The sequence below is a fragment of the Sciurus vulgaris genome, assembly GCF_902686455.1.
Source record: "Sciurus vulgaris genome assembly, chromosome: 17".
In the NCBI taxonomy this organism is placed as follows: domain Eukaryota; kingdom Metazoa; phylum Chordata; class Mammalia; order Rodentia; family Sciuridae; genus Sciurus; species Sciurus vulgaris.
In genome coordinates this window covers 26,915,613-26,930,311 of record NC_136478.1, presented here as the reverse complement: position 1 = coordinate 26,930,311, position 14,699 = coordinate 26,915,613, and the positions used below count along the sequence as shown (strand labels likewise).

The 14,699-nt window shown below is 53.4% G+C and overlaps 1 protein-coding gene across 2 annotated transcripts in view; it reads right to left on the bottom strand.

Moving 5' to 3' along the window:
* The window catches only part of CNGB1 (cyclic nucleotide gated channel subunit beta 1), a 71,948-nt gene that overhangs the window by 21,716 nt on the left and 35,533 nt on the right, over positions 1–14,699 (bottom strand). For both annotated transcript variants that reach the window (XM_079117593.1, XM_079117592.1), the window contains exons 17-24: positions 12,262–12,369; positions 9,896–10,053; positions 8,674–8,829; positions 7,519–7,727; positions 5,193–5,243; positions 4,696–4,782; positions 2,081–2,145; positions 1,265–1,387 (exon numbers count right to left, since the gene is read on the bottom strand). In XM_079117593.1, coding sequence (XP_078973719.1) covers positions 1,265–1,387; positions 2,081–2,145; positions 4,696–4,782; positions 5,193–5,243; positions 7,519–7,727; positions 8,674–8,829; positions 9,896–10,053; positions 12,262–12,369 — 957 coding nt within the window. The remainder of the gene's footprint in view (positions 1–1,264; positions 1,388–2,080; positions 2,146–4,695; positions 4,783–5,192; positions 5,244–7,518; positions 7,728–8,673; positions 8,830–9,895; positions 10,054–12,261; positions 12,370–14,699) is intronic.

Sequence of the window (14,699 nt, the reverse complement as noted above, 5' to 3'; positions counted from 1 at the left end):
AGGGAAAGAAGGCCAGGGTGGGCTGGAATACCATAAAGAGAGGGAAGGAGTGGGGCAGGAAGTTGGGAGGGAGGAGGGAGGGATGGGAAAGAGAAGGGATATAGGTTGCAGGGCTCCGTTGCTGCAGAACTGGACTCCTTCCCTTTGTACTGAAGGTCCTTCAGTCCTCTGCCTGCTGGTGAGGGCTTAGATGAATGAGTGAATGGATGAATGACCTAGCTACGGGCTCAGGACCGGGCTGTGGGCAGGGTTAGCCAAGGGGAGCAGAGAGCAGGACCACAGGGACCTGGGGCTCACTGGGCCCTGGCCCCCCTCAGACGCTCTGCCCCACAAGGAGCATCAGAATCTCCCTGGCGCCTGCCTGGGCCACCCTGGGCATCTCTAGGAAGGTGTGGCCCAATGGCCGTGGCCAGGGTAGTTAAGGTTGGGATGCGCACTGAGAAGGAGACGCCCTGGATCAGTGACCGCTCTATGTCCCTGCTCCAGCACAGCTGGAAGCAGGTGCTCGGAGGTGGGCCCGGGCTGAGGGCTGGACTGGGAGCTTTCCACATCATCAGAGGCCAGGGGAGCTTGCCTGGCATGCACCAGACCCTGGGTTCCTCCCCTGGCCCTGTGGGGAGAGAAGAGAGAGTGGGGCAGTCCCCGATCGGGCACTGTCTGCTCGCCCGGGGACCTTTCTATGAACTGAAACCACTCTAAAAAGTGTGTATTAATTCAAACAATCAACACTTTTGCACCTTGGCCCTGTAAGAATTTGTCACGAGGACACGATCAGGCCGAGGACAAAGACGCCCGAGTGAGGATGTTCCCTGTGGCACCAAGTGGCCCATGAAGCACCTCGCCATCCAGGCACCGCCTGTAATCGGAATGGTGAGCAGGCTTCCCTGTCCCCAAGCCCCTTACAGCTGGCGACGCCCGGAAGCTGTGCTGAGAGGTGTCCTATGGCCCCATTCCCAGCGGGCCATGCTGGGGGTAAAGGGGCAGATACACCCGCACAGTGCACGTGCCAGCCCTCCTAGACCTTGGCACGCTGAAAGGACCCTTCTAGCAGGCCTCATTCCTGCCCGTACCCTCTGCCCGCCTACGCAGGCGCTCAGGACACGGAGCTCAGGAAGCCAGGCACTTGGCCCTTGAACCAGGTCATGTCCATGTCTGAGCAGTGCCTTTCCTTAGCAAAACAGTGGCCGCGAGACTTCTTCCCAGGAGCCCGCAGGCTCTGGATTGTGAACAAGGAGAACGTCCCCTGGGAGGAAGATGGGCTCACCTGTTGCCCACACCATCGTAAACCCAGTGAGTGGAGCCGATGCCCTGATAGGCCGATGCCCAGTAGTAGAGGCAGGAGTTCACGTGCAGGCTGTAGAGCAAGTAGGCCGTGGTCCTGATGACCCTGCGGGCACAGGCCGGGCGCAGGTGAGGGTCAGGGGCAGCGAGGAGCCCACCCTCTCCTCCCGGAAGCCAGCTTCACAGCTCCCCCCACTGGAACCACGAGGCCCCACCGAGGGCGACACCTTGCCAGCGGGAACCAGCTGGTGGCAGTTAGGATTGGTGGCCCTAAGGGGAACCTTGTCAAGACCCGGGGTTGGGATTGGCCCAGGCAGGAAGGGCTGCCTGTGCAGATGAGTTCTGGGAGAGCGGAGGGGACGGGCATGGAGGGGACGGGCAGAGAGGTGGTGACCTCGAGGCGGGCAAGTCTGAGGGAGGTGCAAGGGGCCTGTGGCCCCGTGCTGTCCACGAGACACCACTGAGTCCCTACAGACCTTCCCCTTCCAGGAGAGCCATGGGGCTTCAGCTCCCCACACTGACCCCAAATGCTGGTGAGCGGCTGTGTCCACCTGTGTGGACCCCTGTCCCAAGTCACAATGGGAGGAAATAGGACATTCCTGACTCTAAAACATAAACATCCCTTCAGAGCAGAGGAGGCTGGGCCAGGAAGAGGCCCTGCTTCCCGTGGTGCTGAGGCCTGGAGGTCAGGGGCAGGAAAGGGGAAGCGAGTGACCGGCTGACCGTGGTAGAGAATGCTCTGTCCTGGGGGTGGGGGTGTGTGTGAGTGTGCATGAGCGTGCGGCGTGCGCGGTCTCACCTGTACACGTAGGCCTTGCTGAGGATGGCTTCCAGGCGGTTGTTAAACTCGAAGAAGGCCATGTACTGGGAGGAAGGAGAAGGTGTCAGGGACAGATCCCGCTGCAGGGCTCCTTCCCCGCCTGCAGGATGAGCCCTTCCTCCTTGAGGGGACGGGGCTGGAAGATGAGCATTCCGAATCAGAGGGCCTCGCCCTGGCCTGGGAGGGCCAGAGGCTGCAGTCGGGAATCTGAGGACAGCGCCTTCCCTTGGAAATCACATGGAATCATGGCTTCACGGTTTGCAGGTGACTTCTGGGGACTCCTAGACCTTCTGAATCCCATATCGAAATTTTTAGGGGCATATGCATCCCAAGTTAGGGACTCTGTTTTAAATGTTTACTTTTAAGGAAAACAATTTCATTAAAATAAATCATTCCTAACACTTCTTCCTTACGTTCTTCAAAGGATTATTTATGGTAACAAAAGTATAACTACTCTTGCTTTTTGGGGGGTGCTAGGGAACCCAGGGTCACTCCTCCACTGAGATACATCCCCAGCCCTTTTTATTTTTTATTTTGAGACAGGGTCTCACAAAGTTGCCCAGGCTAGCCTCAAATTCTCAATCCTCCTGCCTCAGCCTCCCAAGTCACTGAGATTACAGGTGTGTATCACAGCACCAGGCCTAACTACTCCTTTTATTCTATGATTGGCACCTTGTATAACCACCTTATTTACTTATGAAGTGTGTGGTGTTAGCATCTATCTTCCTTCTTTCCTGGGTGCGGGAATGGAGCCCAGGGCTGCCACATGCTAGGCCAGCAGCTAGCACTGGCCACATCCCAGCCTCATAATTTTCCTGACAGAAAGTCTCACTCAGGGAAGTCCAGTAATGTGTCCAAAGCCAATTATGGAAAGTGAGAGTCGACATTTTCTTCAATATATATGTAGTTTTTTAGTTGTAGATGGACACATACCTTTATTTTATTTATCTTTTATGTGGTGCTGAGATTGAACCCAGGCCTCACATGTACTAGGAAAGTGCTCTAACACTGAGCCACAACCCCAGCCCCAAGAGTCAACATTTGAACTCAAAGATCAGACTCCAAGCTCCCAGCTCTTTCTGTTGGGCTATATCCCCTCGAGAATCTTTCAACACATTTAGGTTTTGATATTTGAAAATAGTATCTATGCCAGGCACAGTGGTACACGCCTGTAATCCCAGCCACTCAGGAGGCTGAGACAGGAGGCTCACGAGTTCAAAGCCGGCTTCAGCAACAGGGAGTTGCTAAGCAACTGAGACCCTGTCTCTAAATAAAATACAAAATAGGGCTGGGGATGTGGCTCAGTGGTTGAGTGACCCTGAATTCAATCCCCCATACCCTTCCCCCTCCCCCCCAAAAAAAGAGAAGAAAAAGATAATAGTATCTCTGAAGAATTCCTAAAGGTATGCCAGCTAGCATCCAGGGGCTCATTCCAATTTCCACCCAGAGTTTAAATTGGATGAAGAAGGGCTCTGGGCTCGGATCCCTCACCTCAGGTTCAAATGGAGGCCTCCTCTGAGTCATGCTAATGTCAGGCCTGGGCGTTGCACAGGCTCACTGGGGCTACCTCATGAACAAAGATGTGGATCGCACTTCCACATCTGGGGTAAATCTTGGCCTGCGGACCCAGCCTTCCTCCCTCCAGTGTCTGGCTCTAAAGCAACCTCTGCAGCCCCCAGGAGGCTGGCCTGAGTCAGATAAGAATGGTGCCACATACGGTTTCCCTCTTCCCCTTGGCAGCCAGGAAGCTCAGAGGCAGCTCCTGGGCTCAATTTCACCAGGGTTCTTACATTCCTTCTATTTTCTCTGCCCTATTTCTCTGGGTTATTGATGTTATTACATTTCCCTTTTGTGTAAATCCCCCCCCCCATTTATTATTTTTGGGAAAGGTACCAGGCATCACATAGGAAAAGAGATGAATTTAAATGGTTGGCTGGCAAAATTCATTTGGGGGATCCCAAGTGCTGAGTGGCTGTCTATCCTGGTGACATTAAAGGACTCCAATGTCAATTGCCAGGTCTCCTATGTCAGGCAGACCCTCCCTGGGACCCTGGTTCTACCCAGTGAGTGGCAGGCTGAACAACTGGACTGACACTGAGCACCAACCAATGAAGATGAGCGGTGGGCGGGGCCTTCACATCCATCCTGGCACTTCCCCCTCCTGCAACCTTGGGTGCATCACCCAGCACCTCCAAGTGCGAGTGCCCCATCTTTTAGGTAGAGCCCATCATAAGCAGAACCCCACTCTTGATCAGCTCTTAATTACTGAAAGAATAAAGCAGGAGACAGAGCGCCTGATCCAAATCCTGACCCGCTCTTTCTGTGTGCCCTGGGGCAGGTTCCTCAGGCTCTGAGGACGCCCTAACGACCCACGTGGCAGGGTTGGGGAGCCAGCGTCTGGTTAGCTCCTGGACCAACACCTGGCAGCGGTGCCCCGGAATCCAGACATGCGAGGAGTGGGTGCGTTTCCCCTGGCCACCTGCGAGGACGCCTCCCTCCCCAGGCCCCTGGGGGCGGACCTTGGGGGGACATTAAGATGGCAGCGCCTTGGTGCAGAGCGCAGAGCACGGGGGAAGGGAGGCTGCGGGTCTTACCTTTAAGCAGCGGGGAAAGCGGAGGAGGGGGTTCAGGCCGAATTTCAAGTAGAGGAAGTCCAAGGGCAGGAGGCAGAGCAGGTCCATCTGAAGGCCGGGGGCCACCGAGGTGTGCAAAATGAATAACCCAGGGCTGAGCATGAGCGGTGAGGGGCGTCTCCACGTCCATGGGAAGTGAGCTCAGAGGCCCCAGGAGGGCCTCAGTTGGGGGACAGAGTCCCAACCAACCAGCCCCTTGACTTCAACCTCAGTAGAAGCCCGCGGGGCGGCTCTGTTACCATGACCACAGCTACCATGGGCTATTGGGAACCAGCAGGAGGGACTGACCCACTGAAAGGTGGCCTTATGGGCCCCCATCCTGTGTGGCCTCTGGGGCCTTGTGGCCTGGAGGATATTCCCACAGGAGATGGATGGCACCACATCCCTCCACATAGGGCCCACCATGTCCTACGCGTGCCCAGGGTACCAGGCACCAAGTCTAGCACCCTGGCACACACCTTAAATCGGCGGGACTTCAGGTAGTTATTTCGCATCTCCTTTTTGTCCATCTGAAAGAAAATGGAATAACGATGGAGACGTGGGTGAGAGCTCAGGCCCAACCTGCGGAAGCCAAGGGGAGTCCTCGAAGAGCCCCTTTCCTCCCAGCAACTGCCCACGTGGCCCCGGAGCCAGAGAGGACCAGCTGGGGAGGGCCTTGTCCAGGGCCACCCAGCTGACTTCTTGGGCTGATCCGACCAGCCAGGAGGTTGGCCTGGGAATTTTCTTTCCCCTAAGTTGTTTTAGAGGCAAAACCTTGACTTGTTCATACTCGGTGGAGCCGGTGCTGCTGTTGTGAAATTGTAGTTTCTCTGCTGTGTTGGGATGGAACCCAGGGCCTGGGGCACTCGGCGGCACCCCCAGCCCTTGGTGTGAAATTTCAGGAAGTGGCTTGCACAGGGACATGGGGGACTAGGTCACCTGCTTTTTTTATTTTTGCAGGAGCGGGGATTGAACCCAGGCATGTTTTACCACTGAGCTGCTTCCCCAGCCCTTACTAATTGTTTGCACATTCTTTATTGGTGCATTACAGTTGTACCTTATGGTGAGATTTGTTGTTACATAGTCGTCCATGTTCACAATAAAACAATATAATTTGGCCACTCCTCGGCACTCCCCGCCTCCGCCCCGCCCCCATTCCTTTCTCTGTTCTACTGAGCTCCCTTAGATGTTCATGAGTTCCCCAATTTCTTTTCCTTTTCCCTCTCTAGCTTCCACATGGGAGAGAAAACATATGACCCTCGACCTGAGTTTGGCTTATCTCGCTTCACATGATGGTCTCTAATTCCATCCATTTTCCTGCAACTGATATGATTTGTTTTGATGGTTGAATAAGACTCCATGGTGTATACATCACATTATTCATTCATCTGTTGATGGACAGCTAGGCTGGTTTCATCGCTTGGCCTTTGTGAATTGTGCTGCTGTAAAGGTGGGTATGCGTGTATCACTGTAGTGTGCTAGCTTTAATTCTTTGGGATTATACCACCAAGGAGTGGTATAGCTGGGTCGTATGGTGTTTCCATTCCTAGTCTTTCCGGGAACCTCCACACTGATTTCCATAGTTGTACCAATTTATAGTTCCACCAACAGTGTAAAAGGGTTCCTTTTTCTCCACGTCCTCTCCAGTATTTATTATTGTTTGTATTCTTGATGACTGCCATTCCGATTGGCATGAGATGAAATTTTAGTATATTGTTGGTTTGAATTTCCCAGACTGCCAGTGAGGTTGAACATTTTTTCATATATTTGTTGGACATTGGTATCTCTTCTTTTGACAAGTATTTGTTTAATTCATCTGTCCATTTCCCTGGCTAAATTGCTGAGGATGGCCTCAAACTTAGGATCCTCCTGCCTCAGCCCTCTGAGTTGCTGGGATTACAGATGTGCACCACTGCATACAGCTCTTTTTTATTTTTTATTTGGAGACAGGGTCTTACTAAGTTGCTGAGGGTGGCCTTGAACTTGCAATCCTCCTGCCCCCATCTCCTGAGTTGCTGGGATTACAGGTGTACACCAACACACCAGCTGTCACCTGTTTTTGATAAGTCACAGTCAGGGCCTTGGTTTCCTCCCTGGTAAGCAGGAGCTGGCCCAGAGCTCAGGGTCTCAAACTGGTCCAAGTGGCAGAGCAACAGCACACTCTCTGCAGGAGCCCCAGGCTGTGCTGGTTGCCAGCAGTTACGTGAGCTGAGCGCCCTGCATCATCTCAATCTGCACAGCAATGCCACCAAGTGGGAACTATTACCAACCCCATTTTACAGATGAGGAAGCCAAGACTCAGAGGCAATTCAGTTAGGATTTTGTTGTTGCTGTCATTGTTGTTGTTGTTTGGTGCCGGGGATTGAACTCAGGAGCACTTGACCCCTGAGCCACATCCCCAGTCCTATTTTGTGTTTTATTTAGAGACAGGGTCTCACTGAGTTGCTTAGTGCCTCACTTTTGCTGAGCCTGGCTTTGAACTTGAGACCCTCCTGCCTCAGCCTCCAGAGCTGCAGGGATTACAGGCATGTGCCACCACGCCTGGCCTCAGCTAGGATTGAACAGTTCATGTGACCTAAAGGCTATTCCCTGGACTCCTTCTCCATCCTTAATTCCACTGAGTGGTCTAGGAGCCACTTCACCTGTGAACGATATTGGATGTGTGTAATTAGAACACACGCAGGCAGCTGCTCCTGAGATCATCTTACTCATTTCATCATCTATCACAGCATCAGGGGTCAGTCCCCCAAAGGCTCTGACTGGGGATTCAGCCCCGGTCACCCTCTCCACCAGCCTGTGACTCACAATGATGTCGCCCCCTCGGACGAACTGCAGGCGTATCTGGAACACAACGATGTCCAGGAGGTAGATGAGGTCGCACAGGTAATCCATCAGCAGCCAGAGGTGGATGTTGTCCGGCGTCTGGTAGGGGAAGGCCCAGCGCACAGGGATCAGCCAGCAGTTCCAGTTCCAGGCCAGCACCACGAAGAACAGCCACAGGATATACATGAGGTCTGCGGGGAGGGCGGGGGGAGCCGGCTAGAACCAGTCGGGGAGTGGGGGGGGACCCTCAGCCTACCACGAGGCCAGGTGGGGCTTCTGGCTTTCCAGGGGTCTGCCCCTTCTCCAAGTACGTAGGGCGCTTTTGTAACAGCATGGGTGAAACTTTCTGTGCTTTAAGGGCAAATCCCCCCAGGCCCTAATGAAGTGCACACTGAGGAGTCACAGGGGCAATTATTAGATAATAGACACCTAAGTAGAAACGCCTTTGGCTTTCATTCCTTTTGAAAATTTTCTAAGAAGATAATTCCTGCCTTAGTAAGCAATAACCGCAGGATGGACAGATTAATGGACAGACAGGGGGGTGGGTGGATGCATGGACAACGTAGGTCTCCTAGTCATTTTAGAAGCCCAGGGGACACCAGGATTGGAGTCTAGCCCTCTAAAAGACTTCCTTTGTGACCTTGAGAAAGTCACTCTCTGGCATCTGCCCTGCTCTTCTCAAAGTCACAGGAAAATGTCAGACAAAAGAGGCAGGGAGGGCCTTTGTAAACTGTAAAGTGCTGTCACGTACGAAGTAGCGTCACTCAAGGACTATGGCATGGGCCTAAAGGGATGAGAGAGGAATTCGCCTTGGATGTGGAAGAACCCTTCCCCTCTCGCTGAGAGCAGAAGGACTTCGTGAGGCAGAGCAGCAAGGCTCGGCCAAGAGTCTGGAGTCCTGGGTCTGGGCTGACTCACTGTGCTTTAGGCTGGATGATTCCTCTGTGCCTTACTTTGTCCACCCGTAAAATGGGTGTGACCTTGTGTTCCCATTCCAGCAGCTTTTGTTGCTGTTTATTCTTAAGAATCCAGCGAGTAAGTGTGGAATCACTTTGAAAAGAGGTCACGAACCTGGGAGGACCCTGGCCTCACCCGATCCCCCCCACTCTCTTCCCCTGAAGCGGGGTGGCAACTCACTGGTCAGCGGATCGATGCTCTGGGGGAACTTGTACTTCTTCCAGGGGCGCCGCTTGAACTTGCAGCAAAGCATGTCACAATAGTGTTCCTCCTCCACCTGCTCGGCTTCCGGGGGCTTCGCGGCTGGGGCTGGCTCTGGGGCTTTCTTGGCTGGGGCTGAGGGATGACGTGGGTGACCACCCAACCCAGCCCTGAGAAGGGTCGCAACCCACAGACCCTGGAACCAGACTGAGGGGTCTTCCCACAACCTGCTGCAAGCCTCTGTGTGTGGAATCCAGCGTGCTCCCCTGAAGCGCCCCCCAGCTCCCCTGAAGCATCTCCCGAGCTCCCTCTGCAGCAGCCCTCCAGGGACTCTTATCAGCTATGACATTGAACTGCTTCTCAGGAGCCACCCCAGTGAGGTCCTCCTGGGCAAGGTGACCCTTTCAGCTCAGGGTGCACTTGCCTATGTGTGGACCCCCTGGCTGCCCTCTGGGGATTTTGTACCCAGGGCCCTCCTGTCCAGGGGCAGAGCGCAGAAGGGCCCAAAGAAATCAGGGAAATATTGCTCAGGCTTCTCAGAGCAGAAATCCTGGCTCCTTCATCTCTGCAAGGGAGACTCAGTGGGCTCTCACCACCTGCCTGAGCAACTACCCTGCTGCTTTGGGTCACTGGGGGCTTGTTGCTTACAGGTTCAATATGGCTATGTTTCTAGCTTTAGGACTGTGAAGTCAGGGTCTGGTAAATCCATTGTGGGCAACTTGAGTTCCAAAGCCCTTCTCTGGAAAGATCTAGAAAACTTTCCTGACAAGAAATCATGATTCTTATTTCCTCCTAAATCTTTGAAAAAAAGGAAATATTCAGGTGGCCCCATAAGAACTTTTGAGGCACTGATGAATCTGAACAATAAGACTGTCTGCTGCCACAGCAGACTGTGGACACCATCTGAGTGTGACCATGAGACACAGCCCCAGGCTGGACCCCCACCTACCAGTGGGAACGGGGCAGAAGGGTCCACAAGGCAGTTGCTCTCGTGAGCAAGTTTGTGCTCATAACTTTGATCTTCTTTCCCTCCCAGATAGAGAACCTGTATCCACACGGCCCCAAGTCCAGAGCACAGGGATCTGGGCTTCTCCTCTGTATTCCAGTTATCCCCTTGGGGCCCCCTCACCATTAGTTGGCAGGGACTTAGGGGATCCCACCCTCTCTCTGGCCAGGTGGACCACCTGCAGCCCTGACTCACAGGGCTTGGGGCTCTCCTCATCGGAGGTGACATCGGGGTCGATGAGCTTCTCCTTCACCTTCTCCGTCCGCTCCTTGAAGAGCTTTACCAGCTCCTGGAGCCGATCGTTGATGATGGCACTGTTCTGGCTGGCCGTGGAGGCTGCCCGGTCCTGGCCACTGGGGGAACGGTACACAGGCTGAGCAGAAAAGGACCCTGTGCCCAGCCAGAGCTGGGCCGTGTCTGGGTCTCACCTTCCAGCATCCTGCCCCTGCTTCCCCAACAGTAGAAATGAGACCCTCTCCACTTTCTCTCAGGAGGAAATTCAGCAGGGGAATCATGCCCAGGTGCTCCGGCCCCGTGTGCAGAAAAGGTACCTAGGTGTCTTTGATTCAGAAGCCCAGTTCCGAAAACAACCTTTCATTCCATTTGTAGTTGAGGGAGAAAGTTTTGGAACGCAGTTCAGAGTTCAGCAGAATCGGGCGTTTAGACCCAGCTCAAGGTTCCCCTAAGATACGTGTCTGCCGCAGCACAGAGAAGGGCCAGGTTCAGGGACATAGGAAATAACTGGTAGGAGAGGCAGTGAAGGCACACGAGAGATCTCTGTACTTACAGGATCAGAGTTTATGCACTGACAGCAAAAGAGAGACAGAAGGAATGAAAGCCACCGGCTTTCCATCAGCATGAGGTGTCTGCCCTGGAAGGGGCACCCACAAGTGGCTGGGATCAGCTCGCTAAGCCCACTTTACTAGCAGGGCTTGCAGATGTCACACGTCAAGGTACAGAAACTCAAGTCAACCACCACTCTTGTGCTGAACCAAGGACATGGGCCTGAGAAGAGGTGGCATGCAGGTATGGCAGACACAGGAGTGCTCCCTGGCACCTGCTCTCTCCTGTGCTGAGTAGTGGCTGGGATGGAGCCACCCAGCCTGGAACTTCACTTCCAGGGGAGAGCTCACCATCGGAACGTGAGTAGATACAGGACATGCAACTCCAGGGCTCCTTGCTGAAGAGAGGCCTGCGGTTGTCCCTTCCTGATGGTGACCAGTGGGAACTTGGAAGCCACATGGAAAAAGTGGCAGAGCCACTGTCGCCTGGGTCATTAAATGACTGCATACAGCAGAGCCTCCCACTGACCTGAAACATTCAGCTAGTGTCATAACTAAGACATATGAGACTGTTATTGTCCCGTCACCACTGAACCTTTAGGGAGTATTTGTTACAGCGGCTTAGCCTAACGAATACATGGGTGTCTATGTTGACCTCTTTGTGGGATTTCAAAGATAATTGGTGTGTGTGTGTGTGTGTGTGTGTGTGTGCGCGCGCGTGTGCGCGTGTGCGTGCGCACAGTGCTCGGGATTGAACCCAGGCCTTTTGCATGCTAGGCAAGTGCTCTACTACTGAACTACATCCCCAACTCTTTATTTTATTTTTATTTTGAGACAGGGTCTTGCTCAGTCACCGAGGCTGGTCTCAAACTCACAATTTCCTGTCTCTGCCTCCCAAGTAGCCACTGTGCTAATAATAAAAATAAATAATGATTTTTTATTATTTTACCTGACTTATGCCATATTTTCTGAGACTCAATCCTGATCCTAACCTACCCTACTGTATCAAATGGGTGCTAAAAAGGGCAAGTGAACTATGGGTGAGGTTTAGGGGTTTTCCTGATTCTCCATCTCTGATGACTTTTCTATAACTCTGTTAAGCACAAATGGCATAAAGTCATGAATAATTTAAAAAAATAAGACCAGAAGGAGAAAGGCAAGCCTGGCATCTCCTGTGGCTCACCTGGCTCATGGCTGCTGGGCGCATGGCAGGCATCCGGGTATCCAACATGCACCAGGGCCACTCAAATCCTTCAGAAACACCTCCCATTGACCCAGCCTTGGGACAATTAGATGCCAGAGATCCCAGACCCAGTGCCATTACTGCAGTTTCTAACCATGTTTTGCATATAAGGCACAGCAGAATCCTCAGGGAGCTGGCGGGAATGTGGATCCCCAGGGCTGTGGCCTGAGGCTCTCAGCCAGCAGAACTTCACAGGCCTGGGGAGCTAAGTTTTAATAAGCGTCCAAGATGGGGCCCACTGGAGATCCCGTGTCCTGTCTGTTTCCAATGACCCTCTTGAGGTCATTGTGAGTACTGCTGGCTGTTCACAGAGCTGGACCCAGAGTCGCAGTCCATTCTGCAGAGTTTGCAGGACTCCGGGACCAACCAGGAGCAGCCTGGGCAGAAGACCCAACTGCCTTACTGCTCCAAAGCCCCTGGAAGAAGTAGTTTCCCCAAAGCATCCATCCTCTAAAATCATCCACACTGCCCCACCTCCTCGTGGGTCCACCCCACCCAGCCTTCGTCATGTGAGACCCAAGGGGTGGCCCACTCACTCGGCCTCCTGTGGGGTGGTGGGGTCTGACCAGGCCACCACTGGGGACTCAGCTGGAGACAGTGCCTTGAGTTCTTCTTCCTCATCCTCATGAGAGGGCAGTTTCTTCCTGCAAGGATACAGACAAGCAAGGTGCCTTCAGCGAGGGCGAAGAGAAATGACTTTGAGCCTGAGGACCACCTCCAACCAGTTCTTAGGTAGAGGATGGAGGGCAAGGGGATGGTGCTGCCAAAGGGTCCTCATTTTGCTGGAGGGAGGCAAACAGGAAAAGAGAAGGACGCCACCACCCTCGGACCTCGGCCTTGGCAGCTGCTCATCGGCCTGGCAGAAGGGTGAGCACACGGACTGGGTATCAGCCAGCCCCGCCTCTGACCAGGGCATGACCTTGGCAAATTACTTAAACTCTCTGAGCCCCTCCATTTCCCCTCTCTATAAAACAGGGCTAAATCTACAGGACTGTGAAGGGCACTTGGGTCTCACATGGATGGCCTTTTCCTTACCGCTTCCAGTTCAAAGTCTCCCCCTCTGTTCTCTGTCCTGCACCCTTTTGTGGTATGACCTTGGGCAAGTCCCACCCTCTCCTGAATTCCAGGTTTTCTATCTGAATAAATGAAGACTAAATTATCCAGGGGTCCCCTGTCATTCAGAAAGGTCAAGTCTGCCATAGAATGCTGCATTTTGGAGCTAGTCGCATCTTGGCTGATGGTGTCTAGGCCTGAAAACCACCTGAATCTCAGGGACAAGAAGGTTCCTGCCCAGCCTGCCCCTGGCCTGAGGTCCGCAGGTTGGCATCTGGGTGATCTGATGGGGTAAGAGAGGTGCCTTTGATATTATTTGACATTGGCAGCTTAGGGGTGAATTCTTTGGATTTTTCCCACCCTTTGTCTCAACAGTGAGAATGATTTGCTTGGCTGGGTTACCCCAAAACCTGGGAAAAGAGGAAAAGAGATGAAGAAAGAAATTTCTTAACATCAACAAGGAAGCCAGCCCCAGAATTAGAGAAAAAGTCCTGCTCAGGATAAAGTAGAATGAGTTGACATTGAAGCATAAAGATAATTCTGGAGGACCTGCCCAGTCCAGTGTCTACCACTGGGAACGGCGTTTTATGGGTTAATGAATTAGGTGCTGGTGGAGAAGAACTGTCATTTCTTAAGGACTTGTATTACCCTATGAAACATAAAATATGGTGTTAGCATGTGAAACCAAGAGCTGGGGACATGGATATGAGCATCGGCACATGAAGGCTGGACTATCCCCGCAGGCCGAGTGTCAGAACGACGGTGACGTGAAGATGAGCCTTCGGCTCTTGAACCCGAGTGTGCGGTGGTTACACACGCAGCAAGACCTACACAGGAAGGTCGACTTTGGCATCACAAAGACAGATTGTCGGTTGGGAATGGCAGGACCAGAAAATAGTTAGAGAGGGGGCCCTGCTGCGGAGTTGGGGTACAGTGCGCAGGACTCAGTTTGGTGAACAGAGACTGTGACTCAGGTCTGACACTGTGGAAGCAAACGGGTGTGGCCGGGCTCTAGAAAAGAGGCTCTGGGACCTGGACTTCCAAGGAAAGCCCGCGATCGCCTCCCACCAGGGCGCTCACTTCTGTGGGGCTCAACCAGAAATGGAATCCGGGAGGAGAACCTCGCCTTGTAACCGGGCCAGATGAGGACCTGCAGCTAGTGCCCTGCACCCAGGGGGAAGCTGGACTCTCCAGCCTGGTCCCCACCCCCCAGTCCCCTGCTGCAGAGCTGGAGAAGCCTCCCTCTGGCCCTGCCCTGGGAGACCTGCCCAGAGCAGCCGGAACCTGCAAACCCTCCCAGGAAGCTCACGTCAGGGGAGGTTCCTGCTGGACAGCAGGACACTAGGGGCGGGGCCAAGCCCTCACCTACAGGTGCGACAGTCACGTGGCACTCAGATGGAGGCTTGCCAGCCTTCTGGGCCTGCCCTCCCACTTTCACAATAGCTGGGAGGTGGACATAAGCTACCTGTCCCCCCGTGGGTGAACAGTGTAGCACGGCACCGTGCATCAGCGTTCAGTCTCGAGGGGAGATACAGGCACGGCCATGACATGGCTCTGTGCCTCGTGAAACAGAACAGTCACAGAAGAACAAACTGCGTGCTCCCACCGGCTCCAGGTACCTGAAGTAGTCAGCTCGTGGAAACAGAAAGCAGGCTGGAGCTGGCCAGCTGAGGGGTGGGGAAGGAAAGAGCTGGTGCCCTTCAAGGTATGGAGTTTCGGTTTTGTGAGATGGAAGAGTCCAGAGAGCCGCTGTATCACGATGTGCATATCGTTAACTGTATTCTACATTTAAAATTTGCTTTAAGAGGGGCAAAAGACCTGGCAATTTATAATCATATGTCAGTCTAACTAAACACACTAAACAGCATCTTTCCAAAAATAAAAGGGAAGTACAAATTCGTTCTGTCGCTTTCATTATATA